A 16,312-nucleotide genomic window follows, 5' to 3' on the forward strand; every position below is an offset into this window, starting at 1 on the left:
GGGAGGGAAGGTCCTGCGGGAGGGGGGAGTCACATCACGTTCCCACCCGCGGGGAAACTCATTGCTGTGCTGTGCCGGCATCCCCGGGCCAGGCATCCCCCGGCGGATGGGGGCCAGCTGCCCCGAGCAAAAGCTGTGCCCACAGAAGTTCATTAGAACTTTGCCTCCCGCGGCAGAGAGGGAGGAGGCTCACCCTCGGAGACCACGCTGGCAGGGTTTTGTGGCATAGTAAGAAATCAGCTTTCTGCGGCAGGCTGGCTTACCCAAAATTGCCCGCATCTGCAGAGCAGCAAATCTGTTGCTTATTCTCTGAGATTTTTGAAGTGATTCTCTGTAAGTTCAAAGTCTAAGTAAAGATGTTTTCTTCACACCCTGCTGTGTCTTGCTGCAGGGATCCTTTTCCCCGCTCCTGCCGTTGGGAGCCCTGTCGAGTGCTTCATAAATAACAAATGCATTTAGGGGAAGCAGTAATTTCAGGGGATGTGTGGATGCAAAACCCTGTGAGTGTGTGCAGTAATATTGCCACCAACTGTTAGCAAAACAGTGTGGAGATAAATGGCTTGTAAAACATCTTGGGAAGTCACCTCTGAGCTGGATGAACTGGCTTTGCATCATGAAGTAGTAAAACGCTTAAAGTGCTTTGGGACGTGCAAATTTGTAGTTAGATTTTGTGTTTCAAAGCGAGATCTTGCTGACCAATGTGTGGGTATGTGGGCTTATCAAAAAGGTGGTTTTTGTTAGAGGCTTTTAGCAGCCATAGGCTTCCCTGGTAAGTTATTGCAAAAAAAAGGAAAAAAAAGAAAAGGTGTTTTCCAGGAGTGGACTGCAGGATCAAGTTAAAGAAAGTCCTTAGCTGTTTTCTGGAAGAGATGTAGATGCACAAAGTGCTTTGTACGATTTTTACATCCCTGGTTGTAGAATGTAAACATAGCATCAAAATTGGACTGATAAAGATCATCCCGTGCGTGACTGGTGTTGCAGTGCTGAAGGCTGTGGACGGAGCAGCCTTGCGCTGCTGATGTCGTTACACTGCTGTGAAATACTTAATGTGCGTAGGAGCATGTGTGAGAGAACTGAGGTCTAATCGCATATGGCTCTTTAATTCTCTCTTCACTAAAGCAGGTGCTTAAAATAGAGCTTTCCTAGTAAGTACCGTTCAGGGAAATAACACTGAACGGAGAGAAAGACATGCGTTAAGTGCCAGAGGAAACCGCTACGTAGGGAAAGATGCTTTTCTTTTTTAATCAGCCTGACTTTTGTGTGTGTGTTTGGCTTTCCTGATGCTAAGAGCATGGCAATATGCTTATGGCATGAAAAGATGAGTGTTCACCCTTAGTCAAAGGGGGCTGTGGCCGTGCTATGGGAGCATGACTGGTAGTTAAAGGCAAACCCGGCTCATCAGCCCGTGCTGACAGTCAGGGAAGAGAGGTTTGCTTTCAGCCTGGGCTTAAATGCTTTGATGAGCTGAGACCTTTGGTCTTACATCGTTCTGTAACTTGCAAATGACTGAACAAAAGCAGCCCTCTGTCATATTTCATTCCCCACCTTGTGCCCTGTGGGGTTCCCTCCCTCCATCTCACCTCTTCATTTGTCTTCTGGCTCATGCTGCTGCTGCAAAATGCAGCAAGTGGGGCCCTTCAGCTTCCACTTGTGTCTTTCAGACTTTAAAGACTGACCACAGGACTTGCCTGGCATGTTCCTCTGGGCCTGAGGGGGTGGTTCTGCCATTCACAACACCTTTCAGGCTGTCCCAGTATTTTAGAAGTCATCTATCATGTGAAGGATGCACCAGGTGCCTTAGCTGACCAGATGAGGTCTTCATTTCTCCTGGAGACTACTTGGAGGTCCCCCCTACGGGGCAGCAGGGCTTGTGGGCATCAGGGCACTGTCCAAAGCACTTTCTAGAAACGCTTGTGGTTGGTTGATTTTCTCACCAGATTTTAAGGGCTCCTGTGTTGTACCTACTGTGACACCATCCTGTGCTCTGACCCTGCACCTTCTCTGTCCCCAGAGACTGCTGTTAGTGGTGGTCGCACCTGAGTGGTGGGGCTTCCATGAGTCGCCTGGAGTGGGAGCGAGCTTTCAAGCAGATACGGGATTCCTGCTTGAAACTCTGCCAGGGTTGAAAAAGAAGCTGCCCCATCAGCTGTCCCGTGGGGAGCTGGGGCAGAGGCTGGCTCCGTGGACTGTATTGCTGCTGGCTGGGGCTTTGCGCTGAGCTCTTGGGGGCCTGAGAGGCAGGGGACCCTCAACCATGTACGTGTATTTGCCAGCTGCTGCCCGTTCAGTCCCTGCAGCCATTCCAAAAGACTCAAGTCCTGGAGCCACAACAAAATCATGATGAAAAATACAATGATAAAAGTTAACAACGTGTCTTCAGTGAATTTCATTCCTAGTTCAAGTAGGCTCCGTTAGCCACACTGCAGGCTCGATGCGGTAGGCTCAGGTTAGCCACGATGGCCACAAACTCAGGACTGTGCTTAGACATGTTCTGCCCAAACACATAGTCCAAGGGATGTGCGTAGCGAAGGGAATGCTTATTCCTTTAACTGGAATTAAACTCCTAAGTATTTGCAGGATGAGTCAATAATCCTAGTCAATAAATTCAGAATATTAGTATTAGAATCACTGTGGTCTGTGTGTATTATACTGGAGGGAGAACATTTTGTGTGTGTTTGCACGTACACACTTGTATGTACACAATAGTGAGGTACAGATGCAGATTAATTTACATTTTTGGAAGATTTTGAGAGACATGCCCATAGTTTATTTGTTTCAAAATCTTGAAATATGTAATCTCTGCTCTCCTGCTGGGGTAAAAAGCACATCCAAATAGTTAATATTACTTCCCTTACATTCCTTTAGAGGCTTACAAAATATGATTTAATGTATCTTAAAGTAGTTTTTTTTTCCCCACACACTTTTTTTTTTTATTCCTTTTGCTCGGTCTTTTACTGGTGTTGTGGGAATCTCTTTGATTCCATCTACAGAGTACGTTTTTATGATAGATGTGAATTATAAAGGCAAAGTGAAAGGAGAATTGGGAGGCCAGCAAGGAAACATTTCAAAAGGAAATCTCTCACCTATACTGAAATTAGGAACAGTGAGACAAATTTGTTCCTGATGTGTGTCTGGAAAAGATTTGATCCAAATTTTATTTTAAGAAAATTATTTTTCTTCTTTTCCTTCATGCTAATATACTTCACAATGGTCATGAAATATGTCTTGCTCTCTTGCTCTGGAAATTATTATATTGCTCTGCTGTAATCAGGAGGACAGAGCTATGCATGGTATAACTCTCCTGAAGTGTGGGGATGTACCGTACGTGACTCACCCTGGCAGCGCATCTGGAGCTTTATGCCTGTGATGGCATCCAACCAAAAAAGCGATGGGAGAAGATTCATTGTGTGCGAAAAGATTTGGCCTGTTTGGCCTTTTCATTTCTTATAATAGCAAACACTTCTACCCAGAAAAGCTGAATGTGGTTTTGATTCAGTTTTATTGTTGGGGTGAAAATATTTGCGTACATTATTGTAGCTTTTGAGCCCTGCCATGCGTGACGGTGTTCTTGGAAATGTGCGTGCAGTTGGTTTCAAGTCATCGTCCCAACAGGATCTCTTACAACTTTGCTGTAGAATATAACCCCAAAGCATTCACTGATAGAATACTTTACTGTTCTCTCTGATGTCAGTAGCTTCGTACCCACAGTCCTGTGAACCTATATAAAAATTTATGGTATAAAGTGCTCAATATGGGAGGTGTCTTCATGGCTGAAGACCTCACCTGAGTTCCTGCTTTCTCCTTGCAGAGGGAAGGGGTAGCAAGGGGAGTAGTTCCCTGTGCCCAGCAGGCTGGGGAACAGACCTCTTGACCACTGTTGTCACAGTGTGGATCATCGTGTCCACATGGAGGACACCTCTGGGATTGTAGGTCCCGTTGTAGCAGCAGAACCCCTGCTTGTCTCTTGGTCTGTGATAAATGAGGGTCTGTGGCGTTTAATCTTGTAACCACCTTTAATCTTAATGCTCAGAAAGTGGCACTCGCTTTTCCCATTTCTGAATATTAAGCATCCCATCAAAGGTTGTTTCCTAGGCTTATTATATGGTCTCTGGAGAGGAAGTCACATCCTGGAGAGATTCATACCACTGTCCCTGGATAGCTGCAGAGATGCTGCTCTACATTAACCGTAGAGAGGCAACAGATTCTAGTCCAGATACTTACACCTCAGATGTCTAAAATTTAGTTAAGGTGAATCTACACCAAACTGTTCAATGGAATGGAAATTAAAATGGTAATGTTGTTGTATCACCTTAATTCTTCAGATTGTCTTGTGTCCAGTTAGAAGTAGCAACAGAGGCTTATGGTTGCAATTGACTCTATGAATACATGCAGTTGAAGAAATTTGAAGCTAGGTCTTACCACATGTTGCAGGGGTAAAAAAACTTTAATCACACAGAGGCTCTAATTATTTTCAGAGGAGACAAGGCAGTAGGAAGCCCCTCTTGTGTTTGGTACCTGTCTTCTGTCAGCTGTTTGGGAAGTCAGTTTTGTTTGCCATCTGCATTGTCATGTTTGTTGCAACACTGGGAAGACAGCTGGGGTCACTGTCTCTGGCAGCTTTCATGCTTAACAGGCTGTTCCCTGAAGTTCTTGAACTGCTTCTTACCTGTGTTTTCTGTTTTCTTCCACCAGTTGTAATCATGTGTGCCAGCGGTGACACAATCAGGAACATCATGTTGGCTGCTCATCGGCAAGGAATGACCAATGGGGACTACGCTTTCTTCAATATTGAACTCTTCAACAGCTCGTCATATGGTAATGCTTTTTGTGCCCAAGTATGTTGCAAAGTCTTCTGTAAGCCTGGTAATATTTTTAGATTTGTTAGCCTCAAAATATGCCACATGGAGTCCAGAATACACCACTGCGTCTCCCTGTTGTTGCAGTTACCTTCCACTTTGGCTGTGGTATTGCTGGCAAGGATCTTGTGGCTGTAGTTGCCACTGGGTGGATCACAAAATGCCAAACGCACTATAGGCATTACTTATTTAGTTACTTGTAGGGGAAGCAGCACCAGACGGAGACATTGGTTACATCAGCCAGGTGTGGATACTCCATGCTGCAGTGTGTGTGCTCAGCTCTAGGTGGCTTGGACCATCCCCAGCCTTGTGACTACCAAATCTCAGGACAGGGCTATTCCTGGCTGCCCGGTGGCCTGCAGTCGGTGCAGATGGCTGGAAGGAAGCACTAGCAGTGGCCGGAGCTGTGGGCAGCTGCAGGACCTGGGTTTCCAGAAGTCATCTCTGTGCTGGCGGTTCACACGTCTAATCCGCTGCAGCTTTTGATCAGAAACTACATCTGCAAAAACATTCAGCGGTGTTGTGTTGAAGGGAAATCACTGGACAGGACACAGACAGTCCAAATTTACTAGAGTAGCGTGGATAAAAGTGTCTGATTCCACTCCTAAGTAAAAAGGATATGAGTTGTCAAATCAAAACATGACTTTAAGATATAAATTAAATACACTTGCTTTTTGGAATATAACTGCTATCAGTTACATTTGATACTATGTTAGTGCATGTCAGGGACTAAACCTGCTCTCAGCCGCTACAGAGCGAACTAATACTGGAGCAACATATTTGCTGAATTTTAAACAACATCAGATGACTGAAGCTGAAGCAAGTTCATGCCTGAGAACTAGGTTTTGTTGAAGTGTCAACATGGCTTTTGAAAGGAGCAGCCTCTGTTGCAGGTGCAGAGAAAATAATCCCCCCCCGCAGGCTGCATTAACTAATCCACTACAAAACCAAATTCATTTCAAATTGAAAATCAAGTGGGAGTTGACAAAGAAGGAAAACTTGGGTTTTTTTCTTTCTTTCAAGCCTCAAAATGTTGATGAACAGGACCAACTGAATTCACGAAAGGATGATGTATTTTGTTTAATGAATCATTTGTAAGTTGTGCATAAACTTTTTGTTATCCATGTACAGCCTCTGAGATTATTTCACAGTAAAGCAGTGTGGTTTGTTGAAAAGCTCTATAATGAATCTGTGTAACTGTTTGAATTCAGACATGGGGATACATACAGAAGTACAGATACTGCTACATGTATAGGTTAGGTAAAGAAGTGCCAAGTTTTTCAGGATAATAAGGAAATTACTTAAATAACTAAAAGACAAAGTTGCAGAATAAGATCAAAGCCAGTGGTTCGAATCAAGGTTTTCTTTTTGCTGAGTTGAATTTGGAGTGACTGTATCCCTTGTGGCATAAGCAAAACCATTTGGCATTGCAGCCTTAATCGGGACCAAAGCAAAAAGCTCAAGGTCAACACGTATCAGCAATCACAAAACCCTGAAGTTTTGACCCTTCTGTAGACCCTGGGAGCTTTGCAGGCTTGACTTTACTAGAAACCACTGATCAAATAACCCCTCTGGCTGCCAGTGGTGGCTTGTTACCTCTGCGCTACTACTGCATTTCATCTCACAGAGTAGAAATGCATCAGAAGTGATTCATATGGCCTCAGGAACAAGTCTGTGTATGAGCTGGGCTCCCTTTGGAGTCACAGGAGGGAATGCGGCACCCGCGGACAGCCTCACAGTGATGGGGGTGATACCACGTGGGAGCCTCAGCTCCATCCTCCTTTGCATCACAGTCTTCTTGTAGCTTTTCCAAAGGATTAATGAAAACTCTCTGTCTTTGGATGTAGTGTAGTTAGGATGTGGCATATCCTGGCATTTCTAAGTAATAATTCTTTTAAACCAATTTTTTCTGTTTCTTTGGGGGTGTGTTTCCCATGAAGAGTGAAATGACTGTGCATCAGGAGTTGACTTTTGCGCAGGTGGTCATCACATGTGGAAAGCAAGCACAAAAGAGAAATGTAGAGAAATTCTCCCAAAATTCCTTGTTCCCAGTAGCTGGAGATACTAGATTATCTATGTTATAAAAGGTACAAAATTGAAGAGGGGGTGTGATTGGCAAATTGGCACTTTGCCTTCAAGTTCAGATGACCATATTGCAGTTTGTTGTTGCCCTCTGTTCTGAATATTTTTAATTTTTCAGAAGAGCAGAAGTATTAAATGCCAAGGCTGCAATAATTGCACATAAGTACTGTGGCAAGACAACCTCCTGCAAAATAATCCATAAAGGAATTTAAATATGTAAAATATTCTAGGAACGCTGTTATGCAAGTGTACCTTCCCTGCTCCCAGTGTCATGATTTTTTTAAAATAAATATGTATGGCGTTCAGGACAGAAACCTATTCACATTCTACCAGCACTACCATTTTTCTGTGTCTATGATGTCACTCTTTTTAGCCATTTCCATTTGTAACTACTAAGATATAGCAAAGCCCTCTGTGCTGTAGTCTCTGCTGTACTTCATGTATACTGCACCTCCGAAATGCAGGTACGCAGCTGGGGCAGAGGCTTTTCAGCTTTGAGGCTCTGGCAGGGCTTGTACCCTCTTGCGGGGAAGCCAGCAAGATGTGCTAGCTTACAGTTGCCAGATGTGTGTCGCTTTCTTTTTCAAAAGTAGTAACAAGGTCAGCGTGCAGGCACTGGAGGGAAGAGCCCTGCCTCTGGGGGCAAAACCGGATGGTGGGATGTTAGTTGTGCTGCAGTGTTTCCATCAGGTCTGATGAACAGGGTCCTGGCACAAGTAATTTTGACCAGTTAAAGTACAATTTCTTCCTAAAAGAATGAAATCGCTTCTGAAAAAAGAAAGTAAATTAAGAATTAGCAAGGTTCATGGTATTTATAAAGATGACAGTCCTAGCTGGTGCCGAGCTGCAGTAAATAAGGCTTTCTTGGGGTAGAAAAGAAAGGTAAAAGGGCTTGGGTGGTCCTGTGCCTCCCATCCTGTGCTGGGAGTGACAGGAGCTGCCCTGGAGCCAAAAGCAGCAGGAGGAAAGACTTGTCCTCCAGAGAGGTGCAGGTCCTTTGTTCTTTCCCCTGTGCGCCCTGAGGAAGCAGAGCAATTCTCCATTTACATTTATTGTCAAAAAAGAAAAAGGGGGGGAAAAAAAAGTCCCAGCAGCAGTTCTGTGAGGACAAAGCGCAGGCTCTGTGTTCACCTGCTTTGGGGGGACCCAGGTTGTCTGCCTGTTAATTTGCTGTTGCAGGTGTGCGATGCAGCTGGTAGTACTGTGCAAGGAGCACCATGGGTTTGATGCTTGGACTCCATCTCCGTTAGCATCTCCACTCCCAAACCACTTGCTTCTCTTAGTCTAAATGACACCATGGTCCTCAACCCAAGCAAAGCAGCCACATCCTCTCTCATCTCAGGGTCCCGTGTGCCTCCAGGTTGCCCTTGGGAGTTTAGGATTAGTCTTTACCTTGGCTCATTTAGCCGTGATGGGGTTTGTTGTTGAAAAAAGACTGTCTAGCTTTTAATTATTTGTAAGCATTTAGAGGCACACTGCTTAGGGCTACTAATGTTCCCTCTATGCCTCTTTTATTTATTGTTTATGTAGAATAGCACAAAACCTGGTGCAGAGCAACATGGGCATTTCCACTAATCTCGTGATGCTTTGGATCGGGGTCTTAGGACCTGCGAAGGTCAGGCCCTGTTAGGCAGGACTCCTCTGCTAATTAACAACCAGTCAGCTATCCTGATTTTTAAAAATCTGATTACTTTACTGGTGGTCTGAGTTAAATTGTTCCCTGCTGTGACATGAAACACGTGTAAATACAGTGTAGGCACAGGATCCCGTTTTATTTCTAAGTGTTTCTTTTCCACTAAGAGCAGGGCTGGTCTGGCAGCCACTGCACACATGGTTTGCTCCTTGACCGCAGTGGGAGAGCTGTCGGAGAAGTAGCTGCACCATCTGCCTTCCATGCCTGGTGACGATCATACTATTGACTTTATTGGTGCCTTTCTGACTGTCCAAGAGTGTTGCTGGTGGAGTGATATGTAACAAAAACCTTTGTGGTCGAATCCTCCCTCACTTATTCTAACTTAAATATTTCTGTGTTTGAGATCTGGCACATGTTTTTTGCTCTGAGATGTCTTCTCACACTTAGGCTTCATCCCACCCTTTAAAAATAAGCAAGCCCAGCATGGGAGTAAAGTTGTCCTTCTGTTTGCACATTTACTTCCCACCAGCCGTTCCTCCCTGCCTGGTTTCCTGCACATCTTGGAACAGGTTCAGTTCTCCCTTTTACTCTGCCATCTCCCCATAGTGCAGGACAGGGGACTTCCAGGTGGAAAAAGGAAGGCAATCCTGTAATGGTACCTAAGTTGGAGCTGGAAATATTCTTGTTTTCCCCTTAGGAAATGGCTCTTGGAGAAGAGGAGACAAACATGACCTTGAAGCCAAGAAGGCATACTCATACCTCCAAACCGTCACTCTGCTGAGGACCGTGAAGCCTGAGTTTGAGAAGTTTTCCCTGGAGGTGAAAAGTTCTGTTCAGAAGCAAGGTCTGCACGAGGATGACTACGTAAGTGCTTGATGACAGGCTTCAGGTCTTAGCATCTTCAAAAACATCATCCTAATTAAAGCAAAAGTAGCAGTGAGACCTTATCAGGACAGTCACCTGGGTTCAGTTGTAAAATCCCACTGTTCACTATATAATATCTTTCTTTTTTTTTCCTCCATTTTTTCCTTTTTTTTTGTGGATAATGCAAATAGCAAGAATAGACATGGTCAAGGTGCACCACCATCCATGACCAGTTGTCCTGTGCTTGTTCCCTTGTTCATCAGCAGGAAGGCTGGGGAAAGGCAAATTGCTGTGTCTCTCTCCCTCTCCCACCAAGCACTTGTCTTTTTTTAACAGGCAAAGAACTATATTCTTTTTTGTTTTCTCCCAATAATTTTTTTTGTAGAATCAAATTTCAGCAAGTTACACTCTCTGTATTGCATCCAATGAAATTTTTCTTTATGTGAATGAGAAAAGTGGTCTTATTTCCCAACTAAGCATATTTAGGTTCTTGTTGCTGTTTATTTTAAACTGTCTAAAATATCAGTATAGTCCTTACGAGTTGTTTTAAGCCTAGGGGAGTGCCATTGTCATTCAGAGATGGATATGGGAAAGCATGTCTCTTTTTTATCTTTTTTAATCTCTCCAAATGTAGGAGGAAGATGCCTCTGAAAATTGCTTTTGAGCTACCAAGCTAGTTCATTAGGTGTTTTCATAGAAAAGTCTTCTGTGAAAGCAAGAATGTATAGCACATACCTATAGGGATTTCTGCATGCTGATACAAGTACTTCCCAGGCAGTCAGCCTTCCCCATGATGGGGAGTAACTTTCCAAATATGCTTATAAAGAAAAAAAGCTTGAAGAGTTTGGTCAGTCTTTACCTGTAGGAAATGAGAGCTAGGAATTTATGCCTGAAACTCAAGAAAGCAACCCAAACCGCTCGTTTGCCAGCTCCCACTGAGGCACCTACCTCATCTCTTTGCTTTAAGCATTGTGTGCCTCACAGGTGGAGGCATCATTTTAGTTCAAAGCACAAGCTGATGAACTTGAATGTTGTGTTAATAAATGACCTTTCCTGCAGTTCATTGTATAACCTTAGCTGTCTTCAGAAAACCTGTGCTTCTTAGAATTTGAATGTATTTTATTTAAATATTTTAGTTAAAGTGGTTTTTGAATCACATCACTAGCTTATATTTTTTCTTGTGAAACTTTCAAAGTCTAGGCAGGCAGAAATAGTCTTTTGTTGGCATTTTTTGCCTTGAGTTACTGGAGAAACCCCAGCTGCCAAGTTCAAAGAGCTGCTTTCTGAAGAACCTGCTAAATGAGTTTTGAACAAGGCAGAGGACTGTACTTTGTGCTGTTCCTCCCTTTTCCCTCTATGTGCCCTTTTGCAGGTGTCACTTAGCCAGCTATGTACCTTCAAAATCTGCCATGTGCTCTTGGTTGTGGTTGGTGAGAAATGTGATTTTGAATATTAAAGAGCCAGTCATCCACAGCTGTGTGGCTTTTCTAGTCTGGGCAGTGTGACATCTCCTCAGATGAGAAGAATGTTAAACTGACGAGAGCTCAGGGTGCTGCCTGTGGGTGGTTTGGAGACAGGCAAGGGCGGGATGCTTTGCTGTTCTTTAGGATGTGGACTCACTGCAAACCCTATGCAAGTTCAGCGTTGATAGACATGGATAGGTGCAAGCACTGTTAAGGTCAAGCAGCAGTGGATCCAAGAGAGAGCAAATCCCCCTGTGCCATTAGGGGGGAGATTTTGCAGGCTAATGTGTTTGTTGGGGATACTCCTTGCACAGTTGCATACCCACTGCCAGAAGTTCTCTTTTCTCCTTCCTTGCTCCATGATTGATTGTGCAATCAGCCATCTGTACTGGCTGTCCCAGAGTGGGTGCCTTGCTCCCTACTGCCTTGTCCTTGACCACCTTCTGCCTGGTTCTGAGGGCTGCGTCTCCCTATATCCTGTTCCCACCTGTGATCCAGAGCTTTTCATCTTGCTCCAAGCACTCCCTCACCCAAAAATGTTAGTGTTTGCTAGGGCCAGGCAGTAGCATGGCGCCCCTCCTGCTGCTGCTGCCTCTCCTGCTCCTCTTCCTGCTCTTCCTTTCCCACTTGGCTTTCTGCGCTCTTCCCAGTCTCTTCTTGTCAGGGCAGATGGAGGACTTGTGATCTATGGACATCTACCATGGCTTCCTGCCATCTGAAACAGCAATCCTTGACTCACGGGAAGCTCGTGGTGGAGGCTGTAGGGATCTAGATTCCCTGTGGAGGAGCTACAGATCCATGGTTGTGGGGGAACGAGGTTTGCTTTTCATTGTTTATGACGAATTTTACATTTCCCCACTTCAGACAGTGGGAAAGAGGTGCTTCATACTCCCTTAACTGATTGTCCGGCTGCTGTGTTTGTAAGGGAAACATTTCGGGGCAGCCTTCAGGCTTAAGAAAAAAATCCATTTTAAAAACTAATGGGGAAAAATAAAAAGCCAAACTGAGGGCCAGCTAGTTCCTCTCTGAAATATATGTGGGTAGTGGGCACCTCATTAACAGTGCTTTTTTTTTGGCAGCATGGTAGAAGTGGCAGTTTTGTCCTGGGTGTTGGCTAAGCAAGGCTGTGGCCTCTAAGGGAAACTTGGGAGAGGTCCTTCAGCTGAGTGAGTGGGAAGTGACAGAGATGGATTTTTCTCTGCTGGATTCAGCTCCTGAAAACAAAACTGCGCAAAGATAGTTGGTGGTACGGTCCATCTCAAGTCCTGTCCACGGGTGTTGAAATATAATCCTCATCCTTTTCTGCAAGCTGTGTCCCAAGAGGATGAATTCAGGGAGGTTTGAATTTGAAGCATTCAGTGTTTCTGCTTCTCTGCGTGGATTCTTCCAGTGTCATGGGAAAATGGGGCCCCAGGTCCCTGGTCTAAATTATCTCGCAGTGACCCTAACTCAAACAAAAGTTGTTAGCGCTGCCATTTTGTCCTGGCCTTTTGCCAGCAGTATTCCTAAAGGCATTATTATCTACCAAAAAAGAATATCATAAAAATGGAAAATAAGCAGATGACAGAAGGAAAGATAAGGGAGACAGAAAGGGCAAAGTCCTAAAGCAGCAGCTGTCCAATTGCGGGAATGGAGAACACATATGGCCCTTGGATGAGTAACAGGTCAAAGATTGTTGTTGGCCATCTTCATCTCCAGCTGTGAAATCACACGGAAAAGCGAAAAACTTGTTGTGGGTATGTCCTTCCCAGGTCAGAAACTGCTGCTGTTTCTGCATGGGTGCTGTGCTTCTGCAGGGGGGAAGGCAGAAGAACCTGCACCTTGGGAGTGAGCAGGAAAGTGTGGAAAGGGCGATTTCTCTGACTCCTCCAGGAATCTCCCTTGTGAAGGGAAAAGCTTCCTTAAACCCCTTTTAACTAAACAGCATCAAAAGTAAGAGTGGCAGAGAGGTTCTGAGAAAGCATCTTAGAAGGGTTTGGGTAGGTAGTAGTTGCACAGAATGGGGCTAAAAATGATGACGTTCCCTGTCTGCAATGTCCCATTGCAACATCCCGTTGCAACAGCTGCCTGAGTCCGTCAGCAAATATTATTAGTTTGCTTGGTCATCACTTTTAGAGTCTGAAGGCAGTTACTGTCATGCTAATGTAACCCAAAGAACTGTGGGCTGAAGCATCAGATCTGTTCAGCCCTCATTTCAGCATTTAATGGTGTCATGATTTTTTTTTTCAAGATACCTCCTGTAGTTCTGTAGACAGCCTGACCATTTTATCTCATGCCTACCTGGAGACTGACTTCGCTGCCAAAATAGCCAAAAAAAGAGGAATTTTTTCAGAAATCCATTCAGATACGGAGTTTAGGCATAAGGACGGTAGAATCACTTTAATAATATTACAGAAATTATAGCAGTTTTCTTACAACTGTAGTGCTAATGCTTTACCAAGACATTAACAACATCATGTCCTGGTTTCTATAAACCAGCTGAGATCCTTGGTTTAATTGCAAAATACAGCACAAGCTGTGCTTGCAGACCTATAGCCTATGTGAGGCAGGCAGCAATGGGAACTGCATGCATTTATGTGAAGGAAGAATTTGAAACTGTCTCTGAATTGGTGTGTGAGTAACTCCCAACAGATACTCTAGTTAAAAATGTTTATGAATAAATAGTGTTTCAGTTAAAGTATGTGCATAAGCCATTTTTATTAAATAATGCCGAACACTTAATGAATTGGCAGTAGCCTGCAGTTTGGAAGCTCTTAATGCACCTTCTGTTCCTGACTCAGGCCTACGATTCAATAAATGCTTTTTTATGTCCAGACCAGTATTCTGAGCTGGGATGATTTTACAGCCTGGGATATTTGCTCTTCTGAGGTTTCAGACCACCCATGGCTTGTTTTTTCTTCTCATTTAAAAGCTGAAAATGTAACTAATTAAACAAATATTTCTGCTGTGTTAACTACATGACAGCATTGTTTGCGAGGTGGATGCGTGGGTTTTACCCTATCCACAGCCCTTTTCACACGAAAATGAGCCGCAGGAGAAGGGAACTGGAGCTCAATTTGCCTGTAAAGTTGTCTCAGTGAAAGAATGAGCTACATAGATTAATTAGATCAGTGAGATGCTACTGCCTATTAGAAAGGGCAAGTCTGTTTTATTTAACATTTTCAGCCCTCTGAAATGAGAAATAATCTGCATAAGAGCAACTGTTCGAGCTCCAACAGCTAACTACAAAAGCTATGTGGGGGGTAGCTGTGCTCATAAAGTTTATCATCTCATCCATAACATCCGTGCCAGACTCTTCCCCGTGTGTATTCCTTACGTCAGCCTTTTAATTAGGATTGTACACCAGCTAAGATAAGAGTTGGGAGAAGTGAGCAATTCAGTCCTGTCACTGAGAGAGCCGCTGAAAATGTAACGTATTCAGCAGTGTACGTCCCGCTTGTCTTTTTTCAGGCACAGGCAGGCAAGATTAATGACAGGCAGGCTTTTGTGTCTCTTCTGACTACACCAGGATGGGAGAGAGTTTTGAGGAGATTTTTTAAAAAAAAAAAAAAAAAAAAAAAAAGCCAACAAAAAACCCTCCCAACGAATGATTTGTTCAAATGAATAGGTCTTTTCAGCTGCTGGAGTGCTTTGCTAATTGTGTTCGAAAGAATAAAAGCAAACCACAAGCTGCTTTCAGCAGCCGGAAAAAACGGGTTCACATGCCAGCTTATTAACAAGATGAATTCTATTAGTAAAACATATTTAGGATTTTCGCAACCAGCCCTTCACCCCTTGGAATTAATGAGAGTTTCTTCAATTTCTGTAAGAGCAGTGTTGAACTCTGGACTGCTAAATTTGTTGAATACAGCAGATGCTTTTTTTTTTTGCTGAAGTTAATGCTTTCTCCGTGATGTGAAAGACTAGTGTCTTCCACGTTGGGTTCTTAGGCAAAACTACAGTGTAATAGTATGTTTTTTGCCATTAACAGATGTCATAAAAGACAGTAAAAGAAAGAAAGAATTATACTTCTCTCTTCCAGTGGATTTCTGTTTAGTTTTTCTAGCCTGTCTAAGCACATTTTTGAAGCTGTCTTAAACCATGGAGAAGATAGTATAAAACTGTAGGTATATCTGAAAATAGTAACATCTGAACTCTCTGGGAATGTAGAAGTTTAAGAGTTGATCTTCATATATATGTTGTATATTTTCCATAGCCCCATGTTTTTACTTGGGTTTCACAGATATTCACATTCCACTTTACTAAACAGACACTCAGACATTTACAGGCAAGGCACTCTCCCTTTGAAGTACTTGCTAGAAATACACCTTATTTTCCATTAATAAAGTGTGAAATATATATCTTCCAGCAAAGTTCATAACCTGTTTTTGTTTTTAATGCCTCTCCATGCTATTTGCATTGCTAATGATCCAAAAGCTAATTTATCCCACTGAGGTCTTGTTTTTATGTAAATTTTGTAGGATTTTTGATACTGGTATTAAATGGTCCTCAGGTTTGGCTCTGAGATGTTCGAATGAAGGCAACGAAACACTATACACCTCGTTTTGCACAAAATGTCACTAAAAAAAACCAAAAGACCTTTGCAAACTGACTTTCTAGCAGCTAATACTTTCTTCTACAAGCCTTGTTCCCTGAGTAGCTTATGAGAATAGCTCTCAGTTGAAAGTTTCCTTTTTAACTGGAAAAAGCCTTCAGCTCAACAAGGCACGAAGTGGGAGGTTCAGGTGAGGCAGTCCAGTGTCAGGATGCCCTTGCAGCCAAAAGCAGGGTGCTGTGCAGGCAGCTGGAAGCAGTTTTCTCATGGGAGTGATGTGTTTGCCAGGTGACTGATGGGATGCTCCAGTCTCGGCACTGCGGGTGCTGCGGGAGGGTTCACCTGTGTTGGTGGCCTCACATTGCGGTAACATGGACTGAATTGAGAGTTCAGTGTTTGAAGTCTGGCTTACTCAGTTTAATCGGAGAGTTTGATCGGGAGGGTGGCAAGGTTTGAGGAGAAGGAGCCACATTTTGTTTTCTTTAGGGGCATAAAGGAAGGACAGTTCTTCAAGGCCAGAAATGCATATTCCTTGTTTGAGAGCTCCAGGGCAGATGAGGTGTTGCCTCCATAGGGGCAGATCCCACAGTGAGGTGGTTGAGGGAAGCTTTCCTGTGCTCATTTGAGCTATTGATAATGGTAAACATGATCCTGAATGACAGCTGGGCCAGGTCTAACTTTATGACATTTGGGTGACAAGTCTTCCTGGAAGAGCAGTATAAGTGGCAATCAGTAACACCTCAACTGTGTGGTCTCTTGCTACATTAGCACATCCATTTCTTAAGGTTGTTGGGAGGTTAAATAATATGAACGTAGCTCTGAGAATGACCCACTCTCCAGAGGGACAAATCTTTTACCAGGAAGGTGAGTCAAGTCACTC

The 16,312-nt window shown here is 43.7% G+C and overlaps 1 protein-coding gene across 2 annotated transcripts in view; it reads left to right on the plus strand.

The window, feature by feature from the left end:
- Positions 1-16,312, plus strand: part of NPR3 (natriuretic peptide receptor 3) — a 50,014-nt gene that overhangs the window by 805 nt on the left and 32,897 nt on the right. For both annotated transcript variants that reach the window (XM_054185214.1, XM_054185213.1), the window contains exons 2-3: positions 4,693-4,815; positions 9,269-9,435. In XM_054185214.1, coding sequence (XP_054041189.1) covers positions 4,693-4,815; positions 9,269-9,435 — 290 coding nt within the window. The remainder of the gene's footprint in view (positions 1-4,692; positions 4,816-9,268; positions 9,436-16,312) is intronic.

The sequence above is a fragment of the Rissa tridactyla genome, chromosome Z (genome assembly GCF_028500815.1).
Source record: "Rissa tridactyla isolate bRisTri1 chromosome Z, bRisTri1.patW.cur.20221130, whole genome shotgun sequence".
NCBI lineage: Eukaryota > Metazoa > Chordata > Aves > Charadriiformes > Laridae > Rissa > Rissa tridactyla.